This window comes from Leishmania braziliensis, chromosome 30 (assembly GCF_000002845.2).
Source record: "Leishmania braziliensis MHOM/BR/75/M2904 complete genome, chromosome 30".
NCBI classification, from domain to species: Eukaryota; Euglenozoa; class Kinetoplastea; order Trypanosomatida; family Trypanosomatidae; genus Leishmania; species Leishmania braziliensis.
In genome coordinates this window covers 172716-200342 of record NC_009322.2, presented here as the reverse complement: position 1 = coordinate 200342, position 27627 = coordinate 172716, and the positions used below count along the sequence as shown (strand labels likewise).

Sequence of the window (27627 nt, the reverse complement as noted above, 5' to 3'; positions counted from 1 at the left end):
GGAGGGACGGTGACTGGTGATGAAATCCAGGGAGGAGGGCGACTGTTGTGAGCGGTGACAGGGAGACTGTCCCCCCTTCGCTCTTTTCAGCTCTGCTAGCTTGCACTCGCTCTTTCCTCTTCCTCTCGTTCTAGTGCCAGCGCCTGTTGTTGTCCTCTCTTACGCCCCTTTTCTGTGTGGGCAGCGGCTGTCTTTGTGCGATGGCAAAGTGCATTGTTTATTCGTGCAGGATAATCTGAGGCTAACGGTGAATCGACGGAGCGTGTGGGTGGGTGGGCGGGCGGGTGAAGAGGGCGCCAAGGGAGGAGGGAGGCAGGACGCATACATGACCAATCAGCTTCCCCTCCCCCTCCACCGACCTCCCATATCCAGCCACACACCCACACCGACACAAATAAAGCGCATTGACACACTGGCAACGACGCATGCGTAAGCACGATGGTGCCGATACACAGGGGGGGGGGCATCGCGCCACCCCCACCCCACACATGCAACCAGAGGTGTATCCGGTACAGAGCCGCAGTGGGCAGAGTGGCTCACGCACACCCTCGCCCACAGGCAGGTGCAGTGTTGACACGATCAGCGTAGTGTTGGCTAAGTGCAGGCGTGCAAGCCGCATTGCTCTCTCTGTGACTGTGCTGTGACTCTTTTCTATATAACCTCCTCTCTTTCTCTTCTTCCCTCGCATCCGCTCCGTGCACGCGCCTACTTGTCCACCACATTTTGCTCTTCAGTGGAACACACAAGACGCAGTTGTCTGAGCGGCGCAGTTCCGGCGCACATTGAGAGACGCAAGCACCTACCTCGCTCACGCGCTGGATCGCTGACTCACAGATGTACACCCGTGCCCACCCACAGACAAAGCGCAGAGACATGTGCGCCAACACCTCAGCGTCGGTACATGTGCCCACCGTGTGCGACTTGATGCGTGAGCAGCCTCGCAGCATCGGAACGTTCGCCTCTACGGAGCTGGAGGATGTCTACAATTACTCAGCGTACATGTCAGCGCTGGGCCATGCCACAACGCCTTCCTCCGCCACGCGCAGTCTCGCCGACTTCCTCAACGACATCTTGTTCTCCTACACCGGAGTGCGGTCGTGGTCAGCCTTTCTGCACATCCAGCAGGAGGGGGCAGCGCTGCGGCGCCAGCTTGGCGACGGTGCCACCTTTGCGCACGAAGCTGTGCACCCGGTTCTATCGCCCGTTCTGAAGCAGTGGGCCGAGACACTTCGCGCCCAGCAGGCTGCGCGTGTACGTGCCATTGGCGCCGACGACTCTCCGCACACTACCATAGTCGCGAGGGCTGCCGCTCCGCGCGGAGGGACGGCGACAGGTAAGCCGCCCTTCAAATCTCAGTTGAGTGCCTCGGATGCTACCGCTGCTGTTACTACCATGCTGAATCGCAACGCAGCGAAGCACGACTCTTTTCTGACCGCCAGCGCCCCCGATGACCTCAATAGCTCCTCCTCGCTGATGGAGCGGGAGTTAGTGGTGGCGAACGCATGTGCGCGTCTCACAGCTGAGGAAGACGGCGTGTTACCTCTGTGGACGGACTTGAATCCGACGCAGCGCTGTGACCCGCTTGCGCTGCAGTGCTTGCGGACAGCTGTCGGCGCCTACTTCCTTGTGTTACTGCGCCTCGTTGACATTGCAGAGTCGCTGGCAGATCACTGGGGGCTTCTCTCGCCCAAGGAGCGGAAGAAACTGCACCGTGCCATGACCTCCGAAAAGGCCGCGCACGTACCGGCTGACTTTCTTTTCTCCATTTTCACGGAGCTAAACGCGTCAGAGGGGCGTCTGAGCAACGCTGTTGCGGATCTCTGCAAGTGCACGCGGCTGGAGGTGGTTAGGCTCAACAGTAACGCAGGACTGACGGAGCTGAACGTACTGCCGCCTCACTGCCGCGTCGTAATCGTGTGCGGCTGCAGCCTTGATTGCTTTCTCGAGGCGACGCGTCCGTCACCGCCTTTGCCGCCCTCAGCTACGCCGCCTGCCGTATACGCGTCGTTGACGACACTGGGGCTCGCCTATAACCGCCTGCGGCACCTGCACTTTGTACAGCAGCTTCCCTCGTTGCGTGTTTTGAACATGTCCTTCAACTACGTGAGTGATTTGGAGGCTGCAGTGCAGGATGTCGCCGCGCAGGGGTCACTGACGGAAGTGACGCTGCAGGGCAACCCTATCTCGCTTCTGGACGTTTACCGCACTCTTGTGGTGCGTAGCTGCGTGCACCTCGACAGCCTCGACGGCGTCGCCGTCACAGGGGAGGAGAGAGCCTTGGGCCGCCCGACCCTCGATGATGGGGACGCCGCTGCGGAGCACTCGCCGGGGAGGCCTGTGCTCGACAGTTTTCCTGCCAGTGCTGCGACGCTGCCTAGCATTCGGGGGCGGCATCGATTGAGTGTGAGCACCTCGCCGGCCCAGTCTTCGCAGCTGCACAACTCGTTGAGACGAGGCTGCTCGACCCTCGGAGTCCCTCAGCTCTCCACATTGTATTCGGTAGTGACCACGGAGGCCTCGCGGCAACCTGTGTCAGATGAGGTACTGCGAACAACCGTGGCGGCGGAGCTGGGTCTGGTCACGGTGAAAGGTCTGAGCAGTCTCCAGCCCGTCCCACAGTCGTGCGCGGCTGATAGTTTGCTGCCCTCCTCCGACTTCTTACTTGAGCTAGCAGGTGTAGACAAATCGGTGCAGGCATTAGAGTCCAGTGACGGTCGCGCCACGCCTACACAGGTGGGCTCCCTCCTCACGTCACCGCTGAGTTCCTCCATTTTCTCTCTGCAGGCGAGCGGCAGCCGCAAGGGCCGCCACCACAGTGGGACCGCCGGGGATAGCGGCGGCAGATCCGCCTCTACCAACAGCAACTCTGCAGGTGGAAAGCGAGCCTTAACGCCGCTGTATGAGGTCTCGTCACGAGTGACAGTAGAAGGCTGCTGGGGTGATTCCAGTGTCTCCCGCAGCGGTGCGCCTCACGGCTACACAGATTGTGTGCGTGTTGCTGTGGAGGTATGTCTCGAGTCACCTGTACCCTTATCCACGCATCACACGGGTCGGCATACCGGGGCACCTGGCGCACCACCACTGCGTGTGTCCTCTGCCGCATTGGGTAAGCAGCGCAGGACTGGTGGAGTCGCGGCTGCCGCCAACGGAGCAACTTCGCCACCACCCATACTCGACCCTTACATTCCGGCCCGTGTCGCGGCGGGGGCCGGAGGCGGCGGCGGAGCTACATGCTTGGTGAGCTTCCCCCTCACGGAGGTCCTCGTCTGCGCTCTGCAGCAGCCGGTAGTGCTGCGCGTCATCGTGGAGGACACATTCCGGTACTCAGAGGCTGAGGTTGCCCTGTGTGCACAACTGGACGCGGCTGCGTCGAACGCGGCTCGCGGCGGGCCGGCAAGTCGAAACAGTGCTACTATGCGGCCTGCACCTGGAGAGCTTCCATCGCACGCAGCCCTCTCCTCTCTCTCCTCGCCGCAGGAAGCACCACCGTCGGGAACGCCAAGCCACCGCAATAGCGAAGATGCCGAGGAGGAGTCAGTGATGCACCTGCGCTGCGAGCTCGGGGTGATAACGCTGGACCCTCGAGGCCTCTTTTCGACGGCGGTCGGCGGCGATTCGGCAACGTCCACGGTGGCGCCTTGCTGTCCCACACCGCTTCCCAGCTGCCGCGTGCTGTATGTGCACGATGCTGCGCTCGAAAAAGATGCACACGCGCTGAAGAGCGTAGAGCGTGAGGTGCAGCAGCGGCAGTGTCGTCTCCGTGAGGCTCTTGCGAGCTACTCGCACATGCACCGCCAGTACAGAGAAGCAAGCCGTAAAGGCCTGGAAAGTCCTGAGGGGCTCTCTTCGGCCCTGTTAGCAGGAGTCGGTAAGGACAGTGCCGCCACCGGCATGGCGTTACCGCAGTCCAACAAGCGGCGCGTCTCTGTGGCGGCGACCGCCCCTCCTTCGTCGGTGTCGATCTTATCCACGCCGTCGACCAAGAGTCTAGCCCGTTCTCGCCGCACCAGTTCGGCGGCCCCACCTGCCAGCGCATCACAGTTGCAGGGCCTCTATGCAGGCCTCAAGGCTCAGCAGTTACTCGTGGCCCAGCGAGCTGTACGTGTGCTGGCGCTGCGGACACGGCTGGCCGAGCTCCACGGCGCGTCTCTCTCTGTCAGCGCTCGGTTTTGCGTCGGACGTGGCGCGACGCCGCCGCCGTCGACCGTCGCCGATGCCGAGTTAGACGCGTTGCGCCACTGCCAAGAGACACCCGCGGTCCGCAAATCGCGTCAGCAGGGCACCAAAGGAAGTCGCCGCTAGGCAGTGGAATGACAGTCCCACTAGCGGTGGCATCGGCACGAGTTCTTTGGTGTGTGGTCGCGCCGTTGCTCCCCCCTCTTTTCTTCTCGATGTACAGCTGTACGCGGGTTGTGTCACGGTGGTCGCACCCAACACGTATTTCTTTGCTTCTTTTTTTTTCCTTCTATCCCAGTTTATACGCTCACTCGCCCATTTAGGGCCACCGCCACCACCCCCTCCCACCTCCCTTTTCCTTCCTCCGAGTCTGGCGACTCCTGTGGCCCCCTCCCACCCGCTCTTCGCGATGTCTAGCCGCTGTTCTTCTGCCTCGTTTCACACTTCCCCCCTTTTCTCCTCTCGCACGCTCCCCTCCCCCGTTTGCAAATGTGAATGCGCTTGTCCGGGTGGAAGCCAACGTGTGCGAGCGAGCGAGTGGAGGCGATTTCTCCGGATTGAGGGTGCTGGCCGCACGAATGGTGGTCACGTGCACACGCGAACTCCCACACAATAGCGCATATGCATGCATCTCTGTGAGGGAAGAGAGAGAGAGACGTGGGATGGGAGTGAGAGGGTGGGGGTGGTGATGTCGTAGGCACAGGTAACGCATTCTAGGAGACGGGGCGAGGGGATGGTGTGGGCCAAGGAGGACTGCAACTGCATCACCTTCATGTTCCTTTTCTCATCGTCGTTCTTCCTTTGCTACCGCACCCGCGACGTTCTCCTTGCCCTGCTGAAGAGCCCAAACTCGTCGCATAGCACAGCGGCTGAGGACGCGGAGAGGCGTGTGGCAGGTGCGGTGGCAATGAGCGATGTACCCACAGGCTTCCCCACGCCTATCACATGGATGCTCATGTATGTGATAGGCGAAGAAAAGAAAACGACACGCAGGCGTGAAAGAAGAAGCGCGCGCAGTACTCTTGCGTCCGGCCTTCTCCCCAGTTTATTGGGGGTGGGACTGATCGAACAAATACCGATCGCTCCGTCGTGCATCACACATCCGCCTATTGCCACGTGGCTGCTGCCGCCCGCTGTTGCACTTCCACCTCAGTGTGGAAGTGTGCCCAGTGAAGTGGTGTCACTTTTGCAGCTGATGACAGGCCGACACGTCTGGACCCCTTCCTATGACCCCACTCCTTCGCCTACTCGTAGGAAAGAAATCCGCCTTCCACACACGGGCACGATTCTTGCCTGGTTGGACAGACGCCTGCACGCCTCTCGCCCGAGTATGTGGGGAGAAGAGACCTGACATAACAGTGCGCTTGTTCAAGTAACCGACTGACGCACTAGAGCGCCGCCGCCGTGCGACGGTATCTTGCTTGCAAGCGCTTGCATACCGATACACAGACGCCCCCACAGACCCAAGCGTATACACCTTAGACAACCAACCACTGCCAAAGCGTGCGTGCAGTCCGCTGCCGTGATCGATGTCCTTCCTGCGTCCTACCGTGTCGAGCCTGCGGCGTGCGGTCAGCGGTGCGCAAGACGAGCAACACTGCCATAGAGGTCCCTCTGCCGCTGCGGGTGTCGCGCAACCCTTTTCGGCACAGCCGATCTTCCACAACACTGCTACATCCGACTACTCTCACGTGTCTAGTCGTGTCAATACCGGCCTTCGCAGTCGCGTTCGTACAGCGTCTCTAACTCGATGTCCCGCTGCCGCCGCCGCGTCACGCTCGCCGTCCCTTCGTGAGTTTGCTGACAAGTGCGACAGTGTCATCCAGCGAGCACAGGCGATGCTGGAGCGCACGCACGAGCAGGAGTTGAAGGTGACAATGGCGCTTGAGGAGCGTAAGTCGCAATCCCCCGCACGCCAGGCAACGCCGCTCCTGCAAACAGAGTCGACCCCGCAACGGACGCCAGCTAACACACAAGGTGGCCTCTCTTTTTCCACGTCGTCCCCGGCGATGCTGAACGCACCGCATACTACACCAGTGGCGCCATCAAGTGCGGTATCCTCGACTGCCATCACCACTTCACCCTCTCTTCCGCTGCTCCCGGCCCCTCCGCCAACTCCGGCAGGCCTCCCGCGCAGCCCGCCCCCCACGCAGTGGGACGCTGACACGAGCCTCAGAGATCCCACCAGCCACTCCTCCCCCTCGCTCTTGCAACGCCTTCGGCGATCCTGGCAGCGTGGATCCAGTCAGGCAGGGGAGACCCACGCAACTTCGCCTATGCCATCCACGCCGGATGTGGCCCTGTTTACCGGCGCCGCTCGTGTGAGCCCGCGCAAGTCTGTGCGCTTCGCCAGCCCCGAGAAGCTGGAGACAGTCACACCGACAAAGGTGGTCCAGTTATGGAGCGATGGCGATGACGACGAAGACGAGGAGACAAGTGAGGACGATGAGGAGCAGGAGCGACTGCCGCCCACCAAGAAGATGCGCTCTGAGTCGAGGAGTAGCAGTCACACGCCTCACCGCGACTCCGTCGCAGTGCTGCCAGCTCCACCTCCGTCCGCCGTCAAGTCCGACAGTTGTAGCCGCAACGCGAGCAGCAACTCTTTACTTCCCTCTGAGACTCCCTCACCGTCGCGCAGCACTGCGTCCCCGCCGTCCCCGCATAGGGAGCGCACCCGATCGCTGTCCGCCACACGCACTACCTCCCCTCAAGAGCGCAGCGGCAGTAGTGGTCGCAGCTCCACCACCTCGACGCGCCCGCTGATGGACCATGACGAGGTCAAGGAGTACATCATACACCACACCATCCGCAGCTCTCTCTCGTGTATCTCGAGGGCCAACATGGAGGACTATCTCAGAGAGGAGGGCGTGGCGCTGCCAGCCGAGGGACATTGTCTGAAGCGGCACCTCCTCGCACGCATCCGAGTCCTCATCAAGCAGGGAACGACACCACATTCACACCAGAAATAGGGAGTCCGGGAAGGGGGACGAGAAGACATAGAGCACGGTTAGGTGTAGTGAGCTTTGCACACATGTGTGTGTGTGTGTGTGCATTATGCACCATCGAGTCATTTGCAGCCGAGTGGTTCTCTTGTGCACCGCCTCTCTCTCTCTCTCTCTTCCTTTCTTCTCCGACGGGGCCGAGGGGGCGTCGAGTATACGCCACTGCAGCGCAGCCTACAGTAGACTATAATGTGTTGTTTTTCTCTTTTCGTTTTGTGTTCGCACTTTAAGATGCATCTGAAGCATCGGAGTGGGTGTTTGCTCTCTCGCTCGCTCTCGCTCTCTCGTTCTGTTCCACCAGGGCTTAGTGCGCGATTTTCTGGTTACACGGCGAAGACATGCATGCGGCTTGTCAGATATTACCGTAGAATCCGTGCGCTCCCTGTGCATGTACGCGTGTGCTTTTCTGTGCTGCATCTCTTTTCGCCCTTGTCCGTCAACGCCCGCGAAATACGATCACCGTGCACTGTATGCTCGCCCCGCTGCTGGCGTCTGTGCCCTTTCTGATTGACCGCTCATGTGCTCGCGCAGAGGGACGTGAGAATGCCCGTTTGCAAAGGCACACTCTAAGTCTTCGCTTCGGATGCTCTAACACGTGTGATCTTTGCCTCCCTCCTCATCCACCTTTCCCGCTATCTATTCCACCACCTCAGCGTCTCTCTCTCTTTAGTCTTGCTCGTGCGGTGTGAGCATCGTGGCATCCGGTGCGGGACGGAGAGAGAACACAGAACGTGGGCAGGTTAAGTAGCTGAGGGGGAGGGATGAGGCGCTTTGGGAGGAGCAGCGCCGCACTGTTGCGCGTTTCTTCTACGCACTACCTGATGCTCCGTGCACACAACACAGAACCAACCATCGGCATCAGAATGCGCCCAGTGTGAGATTTGCGGCTGTGGCTTCACCCGCAAAGCTGGCATCCCTTTTTATCGGACCCGCACGTAGCAAGGTTGCGCACGACGGGCCTGCGGCTGTATGCTTGCTTTCTCTTTATGTATTTGTCGTCGTCTTGAGCTAGATGCTCATGGGGCATATGTCGTGTCGAGCTCATGCCCTACCACCGCCGCACTTCTGGTAGCTGTGATGGGCCTCACGTCAGTCAAAGAGAAAAGAAGAGAGTGCCTTTGATGTCGATGTCACTCTCTTGCAACCCAGCCTACTCATCAGCTTCGCGTGTTGTCTCCCCTGGTTCTTTTCTGCACAACTCACCTACGTCTCTCCTCACATTCTTCCACTTTCATGGTCGGACCCGCGCCACGAGCGCTGTGCCTACCCCTCGTTTCTGCTACTGTGTCGCTTCTCTATCCCTCATTCTCTCCCTCTTCGCTTTCTGCAGTCGCGCGATTTGGCTGAGGAACAGCGCAGCCGCGCACGTACCGACACCGGCGGAGAGGGAAGTTGAGAAACGGTCGGACTTGAGAATTCACCCAACATCGGTGTTACCCCTCTTCTCCACAGACAAACAGAGCAGTAGCCCAAGGAGCCCGTGCAGTCTGCAGAGTCCTCTGACTTCCTCGCCGTCACAACACACGGGAGGCGATCACCGACCTCCTTCGCCTATTCTTCCCCAGCTGTTTAGGTCCACGTGGAGGTAGTCGGGAGGGAGAGTGTGGGGAGGGGGCGACGGTCAATTGCTTGGTGACCGGCGCTGTATATATAGAGAGAGAGCGAGAGCGAGAGGGCACCTCTGCGGATACTGTTTTTGCTTTCTCTTTTTTCTTGGCCAGTATTGGGCAGGGTGTACAAGGCAGCTTGGGCGGAGGGTCACAGCGACGCTACACTGCAGTGAACACCAGCGGCTGAACGCGACAAAGGTAATTCCCCAGCGCCTTGCTCCTTCACTCCCTCTCTCCAGTTTTTCCTCTCTTCTCTCTTTCCAACCCCCTTCCTCCCCCTACGACGTAGCTGCGCGGGCCTGCGCTCAGGCCTGTGGCAAACGAGGAACTGAGGACAGCCCTCCTGCGTCCCCTACCCCTCGCCCTCGTCCGCCGCTTCGTGTGTTCGTCTATTCCTTCTGCTGTCCCTTTTCCTTCCACACATATTGACTCCAGTCAGGACTTCGAGCGCGTTTGTTTTTCCTCGTCGATTTCGTGCTGCTGAGTGTGTCAGCATTCACGCATAGCTGCTTTACACAGGCAGATACATACACACATAGAACAGGCTTTACATAATCTTTCTACTTCTCTGCCCCCCGTTGCTTCTCCCTCTCTTTTCTTCCTGTTGCCCTCGATTGGCCAGCACTGCTTGTACGGACATCCCCACTCAGTGACTACGATGTCCGATGCCAGCCAGCGTGCCGCACAGCAGCGGCGCATACAGCAACTCCACGAGCGACTTGAGCTGTACAACATCGCTGACAGCCACGAGGACCCGACGAGCACCTCTGCTGGTGGCGTAGGCTCCGCTGGTGCTGGTGGTCTGCAGGCCGGTAGTGAAGGCATGGCACCGTCGACGAAGCCGTCCCGAGCTGCTCCGATGCTCAGTTCGCCCAATCCCACGCCGACGTCGTCTCCTGCTTCCAGTGCATTCTTCTTTGCCTCTTCATTGCTGCGACGAACGGCAGATGCAGACGTGCCGTCATTCACGTTTGGGCTGCAGCGGGGCAACGGTGGCCCCGCTGCCCCGTCAGCGGCTGGAATGCCTGAGGGGTCTCGGGCTTCGCCGACACCGCAGCCGCATGCGCAAGTGCAGATGCCAGCTCCTGTGCCTGCACCCCAGCTCGCCCGTAACCTCGCTCAAGAGTTCGTTGGGTCCGCTGCGAGCCCGATTGGTGCGTCACCAACCAGAGGTGCCTCTCGCTCTTCGGTAATGACTAGCGGAGCAGCCGCTTCCCCAGCTGCTCCGGGACGTCCGTCTACCGGCGCTGCCTACCCCAAGTCTGCAACTGTGGCAGCAGAGGCCGTGACGACCGCCAACACCGACTCTCAGCGTCGCACCTCCAATCGTTTTGATCGTTACGAGGGCTCTAAGACTGACGGGAGCGAGTACGACGAGTATGAGGTGGAGGAGGTGGAGGACTACACAGAGGGCTACGAGGACGAGGAGGATGACGAGGAGCATACAAAGGAGGAAGTGGGCCTGACGCTGGAAGACATGCTGTATCGCCTCCACCGTGCCTGCAGCAGTTCCTCAGATCATGCGATGACATCATCCTCGCTACAGCAGGCTATAGCCGCAGCAACCGCATCGTCCCCGCTTGCTCGTGATTCGTCGCTGGCATCTGCGCCACCGACTGCGGCCGTGGCTCCTCGTGTTGCGTCAACCGCCACCACCACCAACTCCATGGGTACTACCCATCCCTTTCTCCAGCAAGCGGCGGAGGTGTATCGTCAGCGTCATCTTCACAAAGGCACTCAGGAGCAGCAACAACATCACAGTCCTTTCAACACTGGCCACACGTGGAGCACAGATGAGGAAAGGAGCTTGACCGACACGTCGACCTCCGAGATAACGGGAGAGCTGGACGACGTTTCTGAGAGCGGCTCCTCCTCCGGTACTTCCTCTGCTGCTGCTGCTGCTCCAAAAAAGGCCGTGGCTGCGGCTAACGCAACAGCAGCTCTACAAAACGACGGCTTATCAGCGGCGGCACCGGTGCCACTTGCAGTGGCAACTGCCGCGACTCGCTCTCCCTTAGACGGGGCGAGCGCGGGGAATGCGCTCCCTTCCTCGGCCCTGTGCTTTGACCAGCTCGAGGCTGCCTATCGACGCCTGCTCGTCCTTCAAGAAGGGTCCAAGTACGTATCCGAGCGTGTGGGGCCAGAGTGCTTTCCACGCCCCCTCCCGCGCCAAGAGAGCGCCTACGCACTAGCGGAGCAGCGCGACCTGGTGGTGAAGCGTGACACGGAGATGCGGGCGGCGCCTCCTGCAGGGGCCACGCTGGAGGATTTGCGGCAGCGCGAGAACGCTGCCGTTGAAAAGACGCTGGGATTGCTTCGCGAGAAGTTTGACGCGGCGATGAAGTCTTTGAGGCCCGTCATTGATCGTGAGGCACTCATAGAGGGAAAACGGCACATGCTGAAGCAGCGAGAGTTGGACATTGCCAAGCAGCATGAGGCCCGGCTCGTCGTTGAACGCGAGGTCGCCGCGGCGGAGCAGCGCCTCATGGAGCGCTCGGAGCAACTGAGGAAGAGAGAGGAGGACTACAATACCCGCCTGCTGCAGCATGACCAGGAGCAAAAAGCTGCGCAGGAACAGATAGGCGAGGTAGAGCAGCTGAGCAAGCAAGTCTCCTCGTGGTTAGCGATTCTCGAAGAACGCGATCGTCGTCTGGCTCGGAAGGAGAAGCGTCTGCAGCGTGTGCAGGCAGACCTGCTGAGGCGCATCGAAGATGTCACCGTGTGGAAGAGGGCGACGCAGCGCATCAAGCAAATCCCACCTCCCCCGTCTCCGCCACGCATCAGCTGACCGCAAAGCCCCCGTACAGCTCACTTTTGGCGTTGTGTTGGTGATGCGGATACCCCCTCACGCTTGCATGCTGCCATGGTTGCGTTTTCTGGGGTCTTTCCCTGACAGGCTGGTTCAGTTGTGACTGTGTCGTTTTCTCACTTTGCCCTTTCTCGCTCCTCACGCGGCCGGCCTCAGCAGAGCAGGAGGTGACAAGACAAGCAGGTGTGTCGGAGGCAGCATGAGAAAAGCGGCAAGGTGGAGGGCCTCTGTGAGCGGAGAGAGGGCTGAGTGCCGTTACCGCCATGCGCTATGCAGGACACCACCTGGAAGCAAGGGGTTTTTCTGCTCCTCTCACTGTGTGTCTGCGAGTCCACGTCGGTGGTCCTTCCCGTCCTGCCTCCTCCCTTCTCCCTCCCTCTCGTATGTGTGCTGTCGCTGTCGTGGTACCGTCACCCCAACCCTCCGTTGCTCGTACATCGCACCACCCACCACCCCCCCCTCTCCCTCTCCGTGTGTACTCCCCTGCCCCCCCTTCCCCCCACCCACCTGTTGCTTTTCATGCCCTTTTAAAAAAGCGAAAGTACGCTGATAAAAATCCCAAGGGCACGTAGACCCCTCACAACTCCCCACTAAACCTGGGTGATTGCTACTGTTGTTGCTGCTGCTGCTGTAGGCGCTTGTATGTGTGTTGCGCGCTCGTGCTGTCATGCACGCACCCCTTCGATCTCTCTTTCTCTCGCTTTCTACCACCATCTAGCCATTGTTGATCAACTGAACGGCTGCATTGCGCCTTCCCTGCGTACCCCCCCATCCGTTCGTTTTACCCCTTCGCGCCTCCTCTCCGTCTCTCTCCCTCCCCCCTCCCCCCGTTGCACTGCGCACCTACGCTTTCAACGTGGTGTCCCCCTCTCTTCATCGTTTCCTCCCTCCCTCACCTCCACAACTAGCTGTTGCTCCACACCTCTCTATCTACAGTGCCCACTCGAGGCTCTTTCTCTCTCTCTCTCTCACACGTACACGCTACGGATGCCTGGCAAGGAAAAGGCAAAGAGGGAGTCCCATCGCTCCAACCCGCTGAGCGATGACATTCACGCTGAGCGCTTTGCCAGCGTCAAGCGCACACCCCGTCGCGCCGCGGACGAGCACGCCGTGGATCAGGCTGGCTACCTCATTCCGAACCACACGACGAAACAGATCTTGCGCACAGCCAAGAAGCAGCTGGAGATCATTCAGGCTGAGGTGACGGCCGAGGAGTGCGCCACTTCGGCGCCTGAGGAAGACTCCCGCGACAGCGGCCTGCAGGACCTCATCGACGATGAGGAGATGACGACGGAGGATCGCGAGCACCACTACGAGATGGAGGCGGCGGCGGATGGCGAGGACGTGGTACTGGAGTACGACGACAACGACTCCATTGCGTCGGAAATGTTGGTGGAGGTGCCGGACGTGTCGCCGGAGATGTACGGCATCGACGAAGAGGAGGCACGACTGCTGAACGCCTTCCAACCTGCCTCGCGTGTGCAGAGTCGCAACTTGGCGGATATGATAATGGAAAAAATTAGGGAGAAAGAGCAGAGCGCCCGCAGTGGCGCAGCCCCGAGCCCGAGCGAGAACGCCAGCATGGCGGAAAAGGACGGTGAGGAAAAGATCGACAGCCGTGTGGCACGTGTGTACACGGCCATCGGCACAGTGCTGAAGCGCTACACCTCCGGCAAGATTCCGAAGGCATTCAAAATTTTGCCAAACGTGAAGAATTGGGAGCAGCTGCTGATGCTGACGCGCCCGGATCAGTGGTCCCCGCACGCCACCTACCAAGCCACCCGCATCTTTGCCGCCAACTTGAACGAGAGTATGCTGCAGCGATACTATGCCGCAGTGCTGCTGCCCATTGTGCACGAGCGACTGCTTGAGGAGAAAAAACTGCACCCAGCTCTGTACATGGCAGTACGCAAGGCGCTCTTTAAGCCTGTCGCCTTCTTCAAGGGCTTTCTGCTGCCGCTGGCAATGGACGAGGAGTGCACGCTGCGTGAAGCCCTTGTTGTGGCAAGCGTGTTGCAGCGGTGCCACTTGCCACCGGTGCCCACCGCCGTCACCATCTACAAGATCGCGCAGCAGCCCTTCAGTGGCCGGTGCTCTGTCTTTCTTCGTGTGCTCATCGACAAGAGGATGGCGCTACCGTACCAGGCCATTGACGAACTGGTGAAGTACTTCCATCGCTTCTTGGAAACCCATACGAAGGAGGTGGCGTTGCCGGTGCTGTGGCACCAGACCCTGCTCTCCTTCACTCAGCACTACAAGGCGGACCTGACCGAGGCGCAGCTAGGGCTGCTATCCAATGTGTGCAACGTGCATTTCCACTACATGATCACCCCCGAGATCCGCCGCGAGATTGTGGCGGCGCTACGCATGAAGCAGGGTACGGCACCCGTTTCCTAGTGTATGCGAAAACGCAACTGCCCAAACAAGCGCAGACGTTCCTCCGGTGTCCGGGCGCTTGTTTGTCTCTTCGTCGGCACTCCTTCATCTTACTGAATCCGGTTAACTGTAACACCATGCGCTAAGAGCCCCACTCGATGAGTCGAGCATAAACCACCATCATCAGTGGACGCACAGGGAAAGGGCTGATAAGAGACGAGCACGGCAGTGTCAGCAGCAGCGGTACGGGCATAATTTCGCCTTCTTCCCCACTCACACGCGAGAGGTGTGGATGCGCCGAAAGCCCAGGGTTTCTGTGCCCATGTGCGGTTGCTCATGCTGCTGCCACGGTGACAGAGGATAAGTGAATCGCCGCACCTATTTAGGTACAGGGGTAGTGGGCAGCAAATTTCGTGCTGAGCGCGCATTGCGGGGTAGGTGAACGCACGCCGTGAGTCAGTGCCACTCCGTATGTGGTTCGCGGCCAGCCCATCCGTTGAACAGTGATACCCCTCCTCCCCTTCCACTCTCCTTTCTGCCCCCCCCCCTTTCTCTCTCCTCATCCTCCTCCTAACGTGCCAAAGAGGTGTCTGGACTCAACGTAGTCAGTCTGTGCAGTGACACAATACATACAGCATCCACTTCCACGCATCCCTTCTTCTACTCTCGTCTCTCTCTCTCTCTCTCTTGTACTGCACACCGTCATGTACCGGGTGGCCTGCGGACCGACCCCTCTCCTGCACAGTCGGCTCCTCGGCGGTGACACTGCACTGTTGTTGTCACTGCAGCACGTGACGCACTTCACCGGCGTACTCGAACCTTCTCGGAGTCTCTCTACACCAACTTCCCGCTGCTGTACTGCGACATGCTTGCAGAGCGCCGTCGTCATGGCAAGGCGCCACTCCGGAAGCGTGGGCAAGAGGCGCCTCCCTCCTCCGCCACCACTTGGTGGTCTTGCGGCAGGCCGCACCGCCAGCGTTCTGCCACCACCACCACCGCTTTCCTCTGCACGTCTCACGCCCGCCCAGGGTGGAGGCACCAGCCACAGTGCAAGCGTCTACATGCTCTCGCCCCAGGAGGTCGCCAATACATTCGTGCTCTACGTGCCGACGTACTACGTCTCTTTCCAGTGTGTCGCCTCGTTGCTGCCGGATGAAATACGCGAGGAGATCGCGGGCCGCGGCCGCCTCATCAACTTTTTCAAGCGCTTTCCCTTTGTCTTTGACGTCGTCGTCGTCGATTCCGGTCGCATCAACGTGCGACTGCACCCCGACCTGATCCACCCGCAGCGCGGCGTAGCGGATGATAGGTACACGATGTCAGACGTTGGCCAGACGACGAGCTACGTAGCGAAGCCAGAGTTCATCGTCTGCGCCGAGAACATCGAGTCCAATGGCATGCAGCGTGTGTTCATCACACCACCTGCCCCGCCGCCGGCAATGCGCGTGCGGCTGGAGGAGCGAGTGACAGTCGTGGATCGCTTACGCAGTCTCGTGCCGGCGGAGTTCACCGCCATTGATGCATTGGAGGAGAGCATTCCGGAAGACATTTTGTTTCACCCTTACTTCAACTGCCAAGGCGGCCTGCTCTCCATTGCCGGCAAGATGCCAGAGGAGTTCCAGGTCGTCCATGGACGCATCCGGCGCCGGCCACCTCACCTTGCCCCTCTGGCGCTCGACGAGTTTACGGTGGACACCTCCCCCCTTCCAGAGGTAGCAGCGCTTATCAAGCGGACTGTCTGCGACAGCGACATCCCTCACTGGGTGAGCATCACCCCGCTGTATGAGCAGCTCACCCGCGCACAGAGGCAGGAGATCAAGCGGCGATTCCGCAGCTTTGCTGGTTTTCTGCGTGCTCACGGCCGGTCACTTGCGGTGTCGACGGACATGCTGCAGGTATCCATGTGGATTTGTGTGTCACCGCTGCCGCTGCCAATCTCCACCTCCACTAACACCACCACCGCAGGCGCGGAAGCTAAGACGGCCACCGCGAGAGATTCCAGTGCTGCATCCCTCTCACCAACGTCGTCGTCGTCAGAGCAAGGGGCACCATCAGAGCCACCTTTTTCGGCAGCGGCAGCGTCGTCGGGTGCGACTGGTGCGCCACCAACACCCACCGTGTGCACACGAGAGCAAATTCTGAACACCTTGTACGATCGATTTCCGCCGTACCAGACGCTCAACCTGCGCGATGCGATGCAGCTTCTTCCTGTTGAGATGCGCGCCTCCTGCCTTCCCACCAAGATCGCGCCGTGGCTCGCCACCCACCCTCACTACTTCTCCGTCGATTTCATGGAGGAAGAGGACCCCACTAAGGTGCTGATCCGCCGTGCCTCAGCGCGGCAGCCGCTGGACCTCGTCGCCGCTCTCTACACCAAAATCCCTGAGAAGAATACGCCGTACCCATCAGCGCAGCTGTTACAGCAGCTGGATCCGTCGGTGCGTCGCGCCATTGGATGCATCGGGCTTGCTCAGCTAGGGCGCGTGCTGCCACAGTGGCTGCAGATCGAAAAGTGCCGAGGCGGTGGACGCGCCGTGGTGGGTGGAGCGCCACAGCATGAGGAGTTCACCATTCGGCGGCTGCAGGATATGGACGCACTCGAGGAGGCTCGGCGGCGCGGCGTCAAAAGCAAGAAGAGAAAAGAGGCGGTGGATATCGACGCTGGTGTGGCGGAGCTGGTGGAGTCGATGAACAGGACTTGACAAGCAGGCGATCCAACTCACTGAAGGCGGGAGGAGCAGTGGTGGGACGTGTCGCGGATATCGACGCACGGAGTCTGCGCGAGTCCTTCTGCCAAGTAGTCGCGGTGTGCAGCACGCGCCGTAAGATCGTTCCCCTTGCCGTGCCATGAGCGAAGGACAATGCTGGCCATTTCCCTGCCTCTCTTGATCAGAGTCGCGTAGCGCCGTGTGCATGTGGGTGTGGATGTGCCGGATACGTCGATTCACAGAGCAGCCGCAGCACACACACACACACACCCGCACACAAAAGAGAATCGAAGTGCGGCGCTTGACTGGAAGGAGCACAGCTCCAACTGCGCGCTTGCACGGGCATCGCCACCCCTTCCCCCCATGTAGGTCCGCGTACGCGCTATGTACGGGCTTGTTTCTATGCTTACCGCTGGCTTCTGTGGGGGGATGAGTGGGAGGTGAGGAGAGGGGCGCAGAGCAGCGGCCACAACGTCATCTTCACCCGCTGCACAGTTACCCCGGTTCTTTCTGAGGGTGCTGCCAGAGAGAGAGAGAGGGGAGGGGAAGTACTGTCGAGCCCATTCACGCCTCGTCCACTGTGATGTGCTGCAATCGACCAAAGCACGATGCGTCTTTGGACACGCCTCCGCTTTCACTTCCTCGCTTTGTCCCCTCTCCTTCTCTCCCTTTCGCTTCTTCGTATTCGGGCACACGCTCGCCCCACAAAGGCCCTTCGCCAGTTTATTCGCCCCCTCCCATAAAGCCCCTTTTCTCGTCTTTGCAGCCCAACGTTCGGCTCGCATTTAATAAGCAAAAAAAAAACCGATCCAGCCTAAAGCGTCGCACACCAGCCGTTTCCACCTCTCACTCTCTTTCGAACGAACACAACGCCATGAGCTCCAACCACGCCGAGGCTAAGGCACCCGCGGTGGAGAAGAAGATAAGCGACAAGGAGGCCCGCAAGGCGGCGCGCCTGGCTGAGGAGAAGGCCCGCGCCGAGGAAAAGGCGGCCCTCGTGGAGAAATATAAAGACATGTTTGGTGCTGCACCGATGGTGCAGTCGACGGCGTACATGTCGCACACGTACGTTCCGGTTGCAGACCTGTCGCAGCCGGCGTTGGTAGACAAGACCGTGTTGATCCGTGCCCGGGTCTCGACGACGCGCAAGAAGGGGAAGATGGCGTTTATGGTGCTGCGCGACGGGAGGGACTCGGTGCAGGCGATGGTTGCTGTGGAGGGCGACGTACCGAAGGAGATGATTGACTTCGTGGGACAGATTCCGACAGAGTCGATTGTGGACGTCGAGGCCTCGGTATGCAAGGTGGAGCAGTCCATCACATCGACGTCGCACTCGGACATTGAGCTGAAGGTGAAGAAAATTCACACAGTGACGGAGTCGCTGCGCACGCTGCCGTTTACACTAGAGGACGCGAACCGCAAGGAGTCGGACGAGGGCGCGAAGGTGAACTTTGACACGCGCCTGAACAGTCGATGGATGGATCTGCGCACGCCGGCGTCCGGCGCGATCTTTCGTCTTCAGTCGCGTGTGTGCCAGTACTTCCGCCAGTTTCTTATCGACAGCGACTTCTGTGAAATCCACTCGCCCAAGATCATCAACGCGCCGAGCGAAGGTGGCGCCAATGTGTTCAAGCTGGAGTACTTCAACCGCTTTGCATATCTCGCCCAGTCGCCACAGCTCTACAAGCAGATGGTGCTACAAGGTGATGTGCCACGCGTGTTCGAAGTGGGACCGGTCTTTCGCTCCGAGAACAGCAACACACACCGCCACCTGACGGAGTTCGTCGGGCTGGACGTGGAGATGCGCATTAATGAGCACTACTATGAGGTGCTGGATCTAGCAGAGAGCCTCTTTAACTACATGTTCGAGCACCTCGCTACACACACAAAGGAGCTGAAGGATGTGTGCCAACAGTACCCGTTTGAGCCTCTTGTATGGAAGGTTACCCCAGAGACGATGAAGGAGCTTGGTGTTGGCGTCATCTCTGAGGGCGTGGAGCCGACAGACAAGTACCAGGCACGCGTGCACAACATGGATAGTCGTATGCTGCGGATGAACTACATGCACTGCATCGAGCTGCTGAACACTGTCCTGGAGGAGAAGATGGCGCCGACTGATGACATCAACACGACGAACGAAAAGCTCCTTGGCAAGCTTGTGAAGGAGCGCTACGGCACGGATTTTTTCATCTCAGATCGCTTTCCGTCCTCGGCACGCCCCTTCTACACGATGGAGTGCAAGGATGACGCGCGCTTCACGAACTCGTATGATATGTTCATCCGCGGAGAGGAGATCTCCAGCGGAGCGCAGCGCATTCACGATCCTGATTTGCTCCTGGCGCGCGCCAAGATGCTGAACGTCGACCTCACGCCGATCAAGGAGTATGTCGACTCGTTCCGTCTCGGTGCGTGGCCGCATGGCGGCTTTGGCGTTGGGCTGGAGCGCGTGGTGATGCTGTACCTTGGGCTGGGCAACGTGCGCCTTGCTTCGCTGTTTCCCCGTGACCCGCAGCGCACGACTCCGTAGAGGCAGTGCACGTCGACTTCTTGTTCGATAGTCTCTCGGCTTGCCATTTTCCCTAGCCCACTCCCGAGGCGACGGATGCGGTGCTCTCCTCGTGTTCCCAGCCCTCTGCCGCGCTGCACGTGTGTGTTGTGGCGGACAGTGAGAGGGACGTACTGTACGGTATACCATAAGTGGCGGGGGGGGGAGGGAAGGGTTGGTGAGGCCGTAGCTCATTTTGTCCAAGTCTTCTTCTCGAAGTGGGTGGATAGCGCCGAGAAGGATGCACAAACAACCCCGTAGCAGGGGCTGCACTCGTGTTTATCTGTGCAGCGTGCGCGTGCCTGTGGACGCTCGAGTAGGGCCCTTTCTTCCTTCGTTTGTGTGCCGGGGCGACTCCGTTCACTTAAGGCAGTGGCAGTCACGGAGAGTAAAGGCACACGTAGCCAAAAATACGTGAGGGAAGGGGATGCACTGGCGATTACACGAGACATTGCTAATCGTGAAAGGGGAAAAAGCGAAGCAGTTGTGGGAGCGCGCACGCACGTCTGCGATGAAGGAGGAAGGAGAGGCCGGCACACACACACGCATACTCGCTCATTCCGCGTACAACGCAGACATATGTGCATGCGTGCGTGTTGCATGAGGTGCAGCCGCCAGGGAGTGGAGAGAGGGAGGGGGTGGGGGTGGGTAGGTGGACGGGGTCGGGAGGGTTCGTAGTGCTTTGTGCTGGACTTCTCCTCCTCCCTTATCCTCATCCTCTGTTCCTTTCATTGTGCTGGTGGCGTCTGCGATTGCGCCCACAGGCATGGACGCCCCAAGAGGAGCCTGCTCGTGTGGAGGTGGAGCTTATCTGTCCACTCACATTGTCAAAGTCTTTGTTTTCCCATTCTCCCTCTCTTCCCAGCTTTCTTTCACGCCGCTGATAACGTGTCTCAGTATTTCCGTCTCCCTCTCTGTGCAGGGCTGCGCTGTGTGTGTACGCCTGGTCTTCTCTGTGCGTCGCGCTGAGCGTCTCCCCAGCCCCGCAGAGGCTTTCATACTTGTATGTATGATGTGGGCTCAAGCCGGCGCTGCGGTGCAAAACACCCCTTACGGATCCAGTATGGCCCCACTACTTTACCTTGCACTGCTGCCACGACTGGCCTTTCCTGCTTATGGACGCGCTCTGTCTTGTTAGAGGGATTCGCGAGTTGACAGTCTGCTCGTAAGGGTATCGTCCGCTACCATGGCGGTGGTAGGTGTGAAGGCACACCAGGTCTGGAAGGAGCGGTAGGAAGGGTGCCCCCCCCCCCCCCCCCATTCCCCCTGACGAGTCCTTTGACAATGTTCCCTTATGTGCGTGTCTGTGCATACCTGCATGTGCGCATCTTATTTCCCCCTCGCCGCGTTCGCCTTTCTCTTCTTCTACCTGCCGTTCTACTAAATGCCCTTCCTCCTCCTTCTCTGTCTTTGCGCACTGCGCAGCTACGCGAGTCAGTAGTCGCAACACGCATCACGACGGCGCCGCTTTTTCCTTTTCGCGTGTGTGTGTGTGTGCACCTGCAGCCGCCTCCAGTCTCGGTGCCTCTTCTTCCCCCCCTTTTCGCTTCCGTTCGAGCTTGGCGTGCTTCCCTCCTGCCTATCGTAGTCCGCTGCCTTCTTGCACTTCGCGGTGTGCGCGAAGGTTCGGTGCCTGTGCGTGTTTGCCCCACTCCCCCTCTCCTCTTCACACCTCTCCGCGGCTTTACATTGCAGTGGAACCTCCTCGTTAGTGTGCCGCCCAAAAGTCATAAACTCAACGGGCCTCTCCTCTCCTCTCCTAACCGCCTCCCTCATCGCCTGTGCCCGTGTGGCCTTCTCTCCTTTCCCCTCTCTTCACGTTTTCGATCTTCTCGGCAGCGCGCTGGCCTGCCATCGCACTCGCTGCGCCAATGTCTACCCCTCTCGATGTGAGGGCTGCCGAGTACAGTCCTTCCTTTGCCATTACGATGAAAAAGGCCCTGGCTGCCGCGCCGCCAAAGTCACTGGCGCCGGCCAAACCAAAGATCAGCGTGACCTGCACTGGCGTCAACACCACGTACCCCATGTCGCCGCCGCCACCACTGCACGCAAAAAATGACCTCCTCTCCTTCGCACCGGCCTACTTGACGTTTGCGGCACCCAAGGCGCCGGCGCCCTTTGTGCAACCTGCGCCTCAGCTGCCACCCATGCATCCAGCAGCCCCCACCGCACCCACAGTGTCGAACCTGATCCCACCACCGTCCCCTGCCACTGCGCCAGGTGAGCGTAGCCCCGCTGTTGCGGCACGCAGTGTACCAACCCGCTTTAGTCCTGCCACGGTTCCGCGCCACATGAACCCCAACGCCACAGAGTTCGTGCCGGGGCGGAGTAACGGCCCTGTCGGCGGGCTCGAGGCGCTGCCCACGTCCACGGCGGACATGGAGCTTGCCAAGGCTCCACCTGCCACTGCTGGCTACGCGCCGTCGCCAGCCGGTGCGGCACGCCGCAGCCTGCATAGCTCTCCCATCATCCAGCCCTCTCGTCTGAGCGTCAAGAGTGCCTCCGAGATTGAGGCCATTAGCAAAAACAGCGCCTTAAATGCCGCTGCTGCTGCGTACGTGCCACAGCGCACCCTGGCGCGCGTGGTGCTGGCGCAGCCCTCTCCACTCGCCCTCGCCCCCTCAGAGGACCCGGTCAAGGACAACATCGAGATGATGCTGGACGACCTTTGGTGTCTCTTCTACTTCCCCACCACGTTGGGTGAGAACATTAAGGAGGAGGATTACAACCCCACATTGGTGTTCCGCGTGGACAGCATCCCGACCTTCTGGAGGGTGGTGAACAACATCGCGTCTCCGACCGAGCTGCAACTCAGCACGCTGTATCTCTTCCGGGACGGCATCGACCCCAAGTGGGAGGACCCCGCGAACCGAGACGGCGGTATCGTGAAGGTGAAGGCCACCTCTGCCCAGATCGACGAGGCGTGGGAGCTCCTCCTGTGCCGCACCATCGGCGACTCGTGGTCCCCATCGGTGCGCGAGACTGTCAACGGTGTGGTGTTGAAGGTTCGCGAGCGCGGCTACTGGCTAGAATTGTGGGTCACCAAGGACTCGAGCGCGCTACAGAAGGACCTCGCCGAGCTCTGGCACCCGATCCTTGGCCCCTCCTTCTCGACCACGTACCTGACGCACTCCATGCTGCAGGAGCGCACCCACGCCGCTGCAGCCTTAGCTGCTGAGAGGCAGAAAAGGAACCGTCGACGCTACTAAGCTGCAGCCCATGCCAACTCCCCTTCTCTGTCAGGGGGTGGTGGACTGTGGCGTCGCATCTGCGCGTCGTGCCAACATCTGAGGAGCAATTGCACTGTCTCTGCGCGTGTGTATGTCTGTACATGAGACTCTCTCTCTCCATCTCTGACTGTTTTATCTTCCTCTGTTCCCTTCTCTCGTCGTGCGCGTCGATACCCCTTACATTCTCACTCGTTGTGGCGGTGAGGCTCTGACAGCGGCTGTGTGCTTGTGTGTGTGCTTGTGTGTGTGTGTGTGTGTGTGTGTGTGTGGGTGTGTGTGTGGGTGTGTGTGTGTGTGTGTGTGTGTGTGTGTGTGTGTGTGTGTGATTCCCTTCTCCCGGCTTCACTTTTTTTTGTGGCTCATCTTTGGTTGTTTTCCTCTGACCCTCCACTCACTTTTCGATGCGATACACGGTGAGAGAGAGACGACAAGAGGAACAGAGCACCATAATTTCACCCTTAAATCGATGATGTGGCAAGAGCAGTAGCAGCAGTATCCACGACGTGCGGCGATCAACCTCTTCTCCATTTGCTGCTACATCTGTCTCTCTCTTTTTTTCCTTTTGCTCGCGTCGAAGGCACTGCAGCTTCTTGACGGTTAACGTCAGCACATTACTGCTCTCTTTCTCTTGGGATCCTTTTGCGTCTGTCTACGGGTGTGCGTCTGGACTGAGGGAGAACACAATGATCGTGGTGGTAGGCTCAGCGGCATTGTTGTGCTCTATCCACCCCCTATTCCTCTTCACATACGAGAGGCGAATGCAAACCCGAGTGAAGAGGGGGATGTATGGTTGAAATATTCGTGCTGCATATGTGGCGAGGGGGAGAGGGGAGAAGACGGCCCGCTGGTCTCTGTCTCTCTCTCTCTCTCTCTTTGAGTTTTATAACAGGTCTAACACGCACGTGCGCTTATGCGATTAAGAGCAGCGGACGAAACAACAAACAAGCACAGCAAAACAGAAAGACAAAGCGGACGGCGCAGGACCAGTTGGCCAGACTGGAGGAGAGTGGGGGAGACAGCGGACAGTCCCGATTGCCCAGGCCTGAAAACGCTCGAAATGCCGGCCGATACTTGAGAGAGAGTGATAGAGCTGTAGCGGCCGCATGTCTAGGGGGCGCTGTTGCGCGTGTGCGCGCTGGACAGCGCTCCTCGCATGCACCTTCGACAGTTTCTTTCGTTCTCCAGTATGCATGGCACCTGCCATCCTGATTTATCAGGGCATGTGGAAGTGTGTATGCCGCCGAGCTCTCCTTTGGCTCATGCTCACAAGCACGTGTAACGACGTACTTCTTTCCTCTCTTGCTTGACCCACCGTCCTGTCGGTTTACCATGACGGCAGCGTTCTTCTTCTCTCATCACATCCGCGTGCTAAAGCTCCCAGCTTGCGGATAGAGCTCTTTCGCCTCCATCTTTCCATTTTGTCAGGCACCCATATACACTCACTCAGGGACACGGGCGTACGTCTGCGCTGACGCTTTTTCATGCTCCGCTGCATCGCCGGCTCTCGGCTTCCGGCTGCCATACTGCTCAGCGGTGCCACTGAGCCTCGACTGTCTCAGGTCACATGGACTTCAGCCTGGACACCCTTAAGCAGCCTTATCACACTGAAGGCTTCATGGTGTTCTGTGACGGCGCCACTGCAGAAAGATGTTCGCAAGAGCGACCGCGGTGATGCTCGGCGACTGACTTTTGAGGAGCGCGCTGAGCGTCGTATGGGCAAGGCACGCGGCCAGCGCGAGAGCCGTGAGCAACTTGTACAGGAGGCACAGGTGATGGTCGCCGAGGACTTTCCTCAAGAGCTCGAGGCCATCTATGCCAAAACATCGGAGAAGGCGAACATCAGCGCCATGAAGGTGCTGAACATGGCTAAGTGCTTGGAGTTGCTAGAAGTGGAAATGGCTGGCGGCCACACGGTGCTGCTCATTAAGGTTTCGCAGGTGGTGAAGACGGGCAATATGACTATTGAAATCACGCCGAACTCCGCCTCCTTTGGTAACTCGATCCTGCAGCGCGTGAGCCGATTTGACAGCGCCCTGCAAGTCTCCAAGGAAGGCCCGAAGATACGCGTTGTGTTGCCACCCATCACCACGGCGCGCCGCGACAGAACTGTCGAAGAGGTAAAAAATCTTATCTCGATCTTTCGTCAGCTTGTCAAGCAGTCGCGGACGAAGGCAGTAAAGGTGCTGCAGGATGCTGGCCTGGAGGATGGGGTGCAGCGGGAGCTCGTTGCTGTCGTGGACTCTACTGCTAGCGCCTTTTTGGCGGAGAAGGCGGCAGAGCTGGAGTTGTTGTCGGAGGAGGTCATGTCGATGGGCATTGACGAGTCAGACGTCACGGCCGGTCGCTAGTATTACTCCCTTTTCGGATATGCGTGGAGTAGCGCAGGGGTAAAGGTGGGTAGGGTGACGGCACGACTGCAGTGGTGTTGTGAGGGAGAAGTGTAGCGCATCGACTCCGGCGCCACAAGGCGAGGTAGCGGTCGTGTCTTACTCCTCCCCCTTTTTTTGCTGCTTGTGGGAAGATGGGTGTGAATGAGTATTCTTGCGCGCTTTCTTCGTGCCCTCGAGAGGGCCTGAGTGTATGTGTGGGCTCTAGGTGAGCCCCTCCTGTGCCTTCAGACCGGGTTGCCCCCCTTTTTTCACCCTCCCGCCCTTCCGTTTCCACTTCTCTTACACCCCCCGTGCGCGGTGTCTCAGCACTTGCGACGACAGCGCAGCAACCCCGAGGAAGCACGCAAGCACGCACAGGCGATGAACCACAGCCGCTTACCTCCAATACGCGAGAGATCGGGTGTAATGAAAAAGGCGAAACCATTTTTTATATTTTTCGCTTGACATCTGCTGCACGGCGGTACACCCCGGCCCCAACTTCCTGCTACAGCGACGGTGCTTTGCTCATCATTGTGCCGCCGTGCTCACGCGTCGTTTGCCCCCTCTGCGTTTGCAATGCGCCTTTTTCACGCGAAAGTTTGGGCTCACTTCGCAAAGTCTCATTTACCCACCTATCAGTCCGTGCCACGCTCCTGTCGTTCCCCATCTGCCTTCTCTTCCCCCCTCTCTCTCTCTCTCTCTGCGTGTGTGTGTGTGGTGTCTTACCTCTCCTCCTGTAGTGCCTACGCGCTTTCAGAGACACCGGAATAGCTCGGCGCCTGTATTCCCTCAAAGCGAAACACAAACGCAGTCACCCTCAACGACCGAAAATGGTGACCAGGCTCCCTCTGGACACTACAGAGAAGGACCTTTGGTTTCCACAGTAGACGCTGTAACGCACATATTCCCCTCCCTTTGCGCTGATCGGCACCGTCGTCTGGCCCTCCTGTCTTACCCCCACCCACCCTTTTCTTTCGCTCCTGCACCCCCTACGTGATGATTCACCGTGCATTCCTGTGGTATCTGATGCATCCTGCATGATCACGAAAAACGCAACGAGCGCCCTTCGCGTTGAAGCGGTGCAAGCTGAGTGGGTCTACCGCGCGCGTGTGCACGTGTGCGTGTGTGTGTGTGTGTATGTGTTTGTGTGTGTGGCTGTGTGGCTGCTGTGGTGCCGGCCTTCTCGTTTGTGCCTTTGCCGAGGTGGTGACGCGCACGACTTTATTATCTGCGGGGCCTGATCGCGTGTTGTATTGGCGAAGAGCAGAAAGATGTATGCCTGTGCCGTGCCGGACTGTGAGGAGACGCAGTGCTGAGTGTGGCGGCACCGCTGCGCACGCACGCATGCGCAGGCAAAGAGTGTGCACCGTTAGATGGGCTGTTGTTCGTGGTGGACGATGTGACACTGAAATTATGCGAGTGCAGCGCGGGTGTAGTATTTTGTGAGTAATGGAGAACTAGGCGAGGTATGGTGGTGATACTGCGTAGCGGCGATAAAGAGCTTGATGATGCCATACGATCTCTGTTGGCTTCGAGGGGGCAAACCTCATTGTTGTCCTTAGCTTTTCTTGTCTTGCTCTTGCCTCCCCCCCTAATGCTTCATGCTGTGTTGTACTATGTGTACGTCATATCTCTCTCTCTATATATCTTGTGAAGCAGCTGCTAATCCTGTGTCTTGGCCATCATAAGTAGCCCTTTGCTGATTAGTTTTGGCAGCAAAGCAGCCGCGAGGCGTAGGGGGTGCTTGGCGATGGACGGGCCTGTAAGTTGAGGACCTCATTTTTGGCGGAACACATCAGCGAGAAAGGCATCTGCGCGTATGCCGCACATATTCTGCGTGAAGTAGAAGCCGTAACAGGGGGAAGTCAAATAGCGGGATGCTCGAGCACGTGTCGTTGTGTCCTCATTTTCCTATCACACCCCCTCTCCCTTCCCTCAGACGATCAAGGCGACGGCAGCCGTGGCCTTCAACGTTGCCTGTGACGATGGGGCATGCTGCATGCACCTGTCGCTCTTGGACTCTTACTCCCCATCTTTAGCAGTCGGCGGAGGTGCATTCCTCTCGCTCTTTCACTCCATATTTTCCACATGCATACACTTCTTTGCCCCCCCCGCCCTGCCACCCCCCTCCACCTACTTCCATCAAACATACACACACCCACACACACCCACGGCGATGAGCGGCACTCGAGTTTGTGTCGTCATCTATGAACAGGTATCGATAGCAGAAGAATCGCCTCTCTTTCATCCAGTAGCAGCAACAGCTCCTCTTTGCGCTCGTCTCGGCCTATCTTCCTGCGTTCTCGCTCTCTGGGCTGGTATTTCCGCGGCTCCGTGGCTATCTCACCACCCACTTCTGCTTCTTCTCCTTCTCTGCTCGTGGAGATATGAGAGGCCGAGCTTCGTGTCTCGTTTTTCCCTTCTACACTGAACTCTTCGTTTTTCATCTTCGTTGGTGTTGTCATCCATGACACTGCTTCCCCGGCTGGCTGCCACAGCCCTCTCTCTGTGGTTTCTCGCTGTGCTATGCTGCCCCGGCCGCGCTACATTTCTCTCCCAGTCGCATTCGCTCTTCCTGGATGCCTTCGAGGTGATTGATATCCACGACACGCGCTTGGGGGGGCTGCACGAGTCGGCGCACATGTGCCCATGGATTCTGGTCGCCTACTCAGGTGGTTGCGGGCACTGCCGCCTTTCTGCCCCAGACATCTCCCGCCTCGCGAAAGAGACGACCGAAGACAGCGGAGATGTCCTGAACGAAGTCGCAGTGGCAGCTCTCAACTGCGAGACAAGCACGGAAGA

General features: G+C 59.1%; 8 protein-coding genes across 8 annotated transcripts; all 8 read left to right on the top strand.

Annotated features, from left to right (window-relative positions):
- Positions 1-873: 873 nt before the first annotated feature.
- On the top strand, positions 874-4302 carry LBRM_30_0590 (conserved hypothetical protein; the record flags this gene model as incomplete). The annotated part of the gene is made up of 1 exon (XM_001566642.2): positions 874-4302. The coding sequence occupies one exon, from the start codon at positions 874-876 to the stop codon at positions 4300-4302; it is 3429 nt and encodes a 1142-aa protein (XP_001566692.2).
- Positions 4303-5705: 1403 nt separating this feature from the next.
- On the top strand, positions 5706-7145 carry LBRM_30_0580 (conserved hypothetical protein; the record flags this gene model as incomplete). Its single annotated transcript, XM_001566641.1, has 1 exon — positions 5706-7145. The coding sequence occupies one exon, from the start codon at positions 5706-5708 to the stop codon at positions 7143-7145; it is 1440 nt and encodes a 479-aa protein (XP_001566691.1).
- A 2301-nt stretch (positions 7146-9446) lies between these two features.
- On the top strand, positions 9447-11576 carry LBRM_30_0570 (conserved hypothetical protein; the record flags this gene model as incomplete). The annotated part of the gene is made up of 1 exon (XM_001566640.2): positions 9447-11576. One exon carries the CDS (start codon positions 9447-9449, stop codon positions 11574-11576), a length of 2130 nt encoding a protein of 709 aa, XP_001566690.2.
- Positions 11577-12584: 1008 nt separating this feature from the next.
- Positions 12585-13994, top strand: LBRM_30_0560 (putative bystin; the record flags this gene model as incomplete). Its single annotated transcript, XM_001566639.1, has 1 exon — positions 12585-13994. The coding sequence occupies one exon, from the start codon at positions 12585-12587 to the stop codon at positions 13992-13994; it is 1410 nt and encodes a 469-aa protein (XP_001566689.1).
- A 1040-nt stretch (positions 13995-15034) lies between these two features.
- LBRM_30_0550 (conserved hypothetical protein) lies at positions 15035-16675 on the top strand (the record flags this gene model as incomplete). The annotated part of the gene is made up of 1 exon (XM_001566638.1): positions 15035-16675. One exon carries the CDS (start codon positions 15035-15037, stop codon positions 16673-16675), a length of 1641 nt encoding a protein of 546 aa, XP_001566688.1.
- Positions 16676-17555: 880 nt separating this feature from the next.
- LBRM_30_0540 (putative aspartyl-tRNA synthetase) lies at positions 17556-19208 on the top strand (the record flags this gene model as incomplete). The annotated part of the gene is made up of 1 exon (XM_001566637.1): positions 17556-19208. The coding sequence occupies one exon, from the start codon at positions 17556-17558 to the stop codon at positions 19206-19208; it is 1653 nt and encodes a 550-aa protein (XP_001566687.1).
- A 2309-nt stretch (positions 19209-21517) lies between these two features.
- LBRM_30_0530 (putative eukaryotic translation initiation factor 4e) lies at positions 21518-22435 on the top strand (the record flags this gene model as incomplete). Its single annotated transcript, XM_001566636.1, has 1 exon — positions 21518-22435. The coding sequence occupies one exon, from the start codon at positions 21518-21520 to the stop codon at positions 22433-22435; it is 918 nt and encodes a 305-aa protein (XP_001566686.1).
- Positions 22436-24168: 1733 nt separating this feature from the next.
- On the top strand, positions 24169-24804 carry LBRM_30_0520 (conserved hypothetical protein; the record flags this gene model as incomplete). The annotated part of the gene is made up of 1 exon (XM_001566635.2): positions 24169-24804. One exon carries the CDS (start codon positions 24169-24171, stop codon positions 24802-24804), a length of 636 nt encoding a protein of 211 aa, XP_001566685.1.
- Between the last annotated feature and the right edge of the window lie 2823 nt (positions 24805-27627).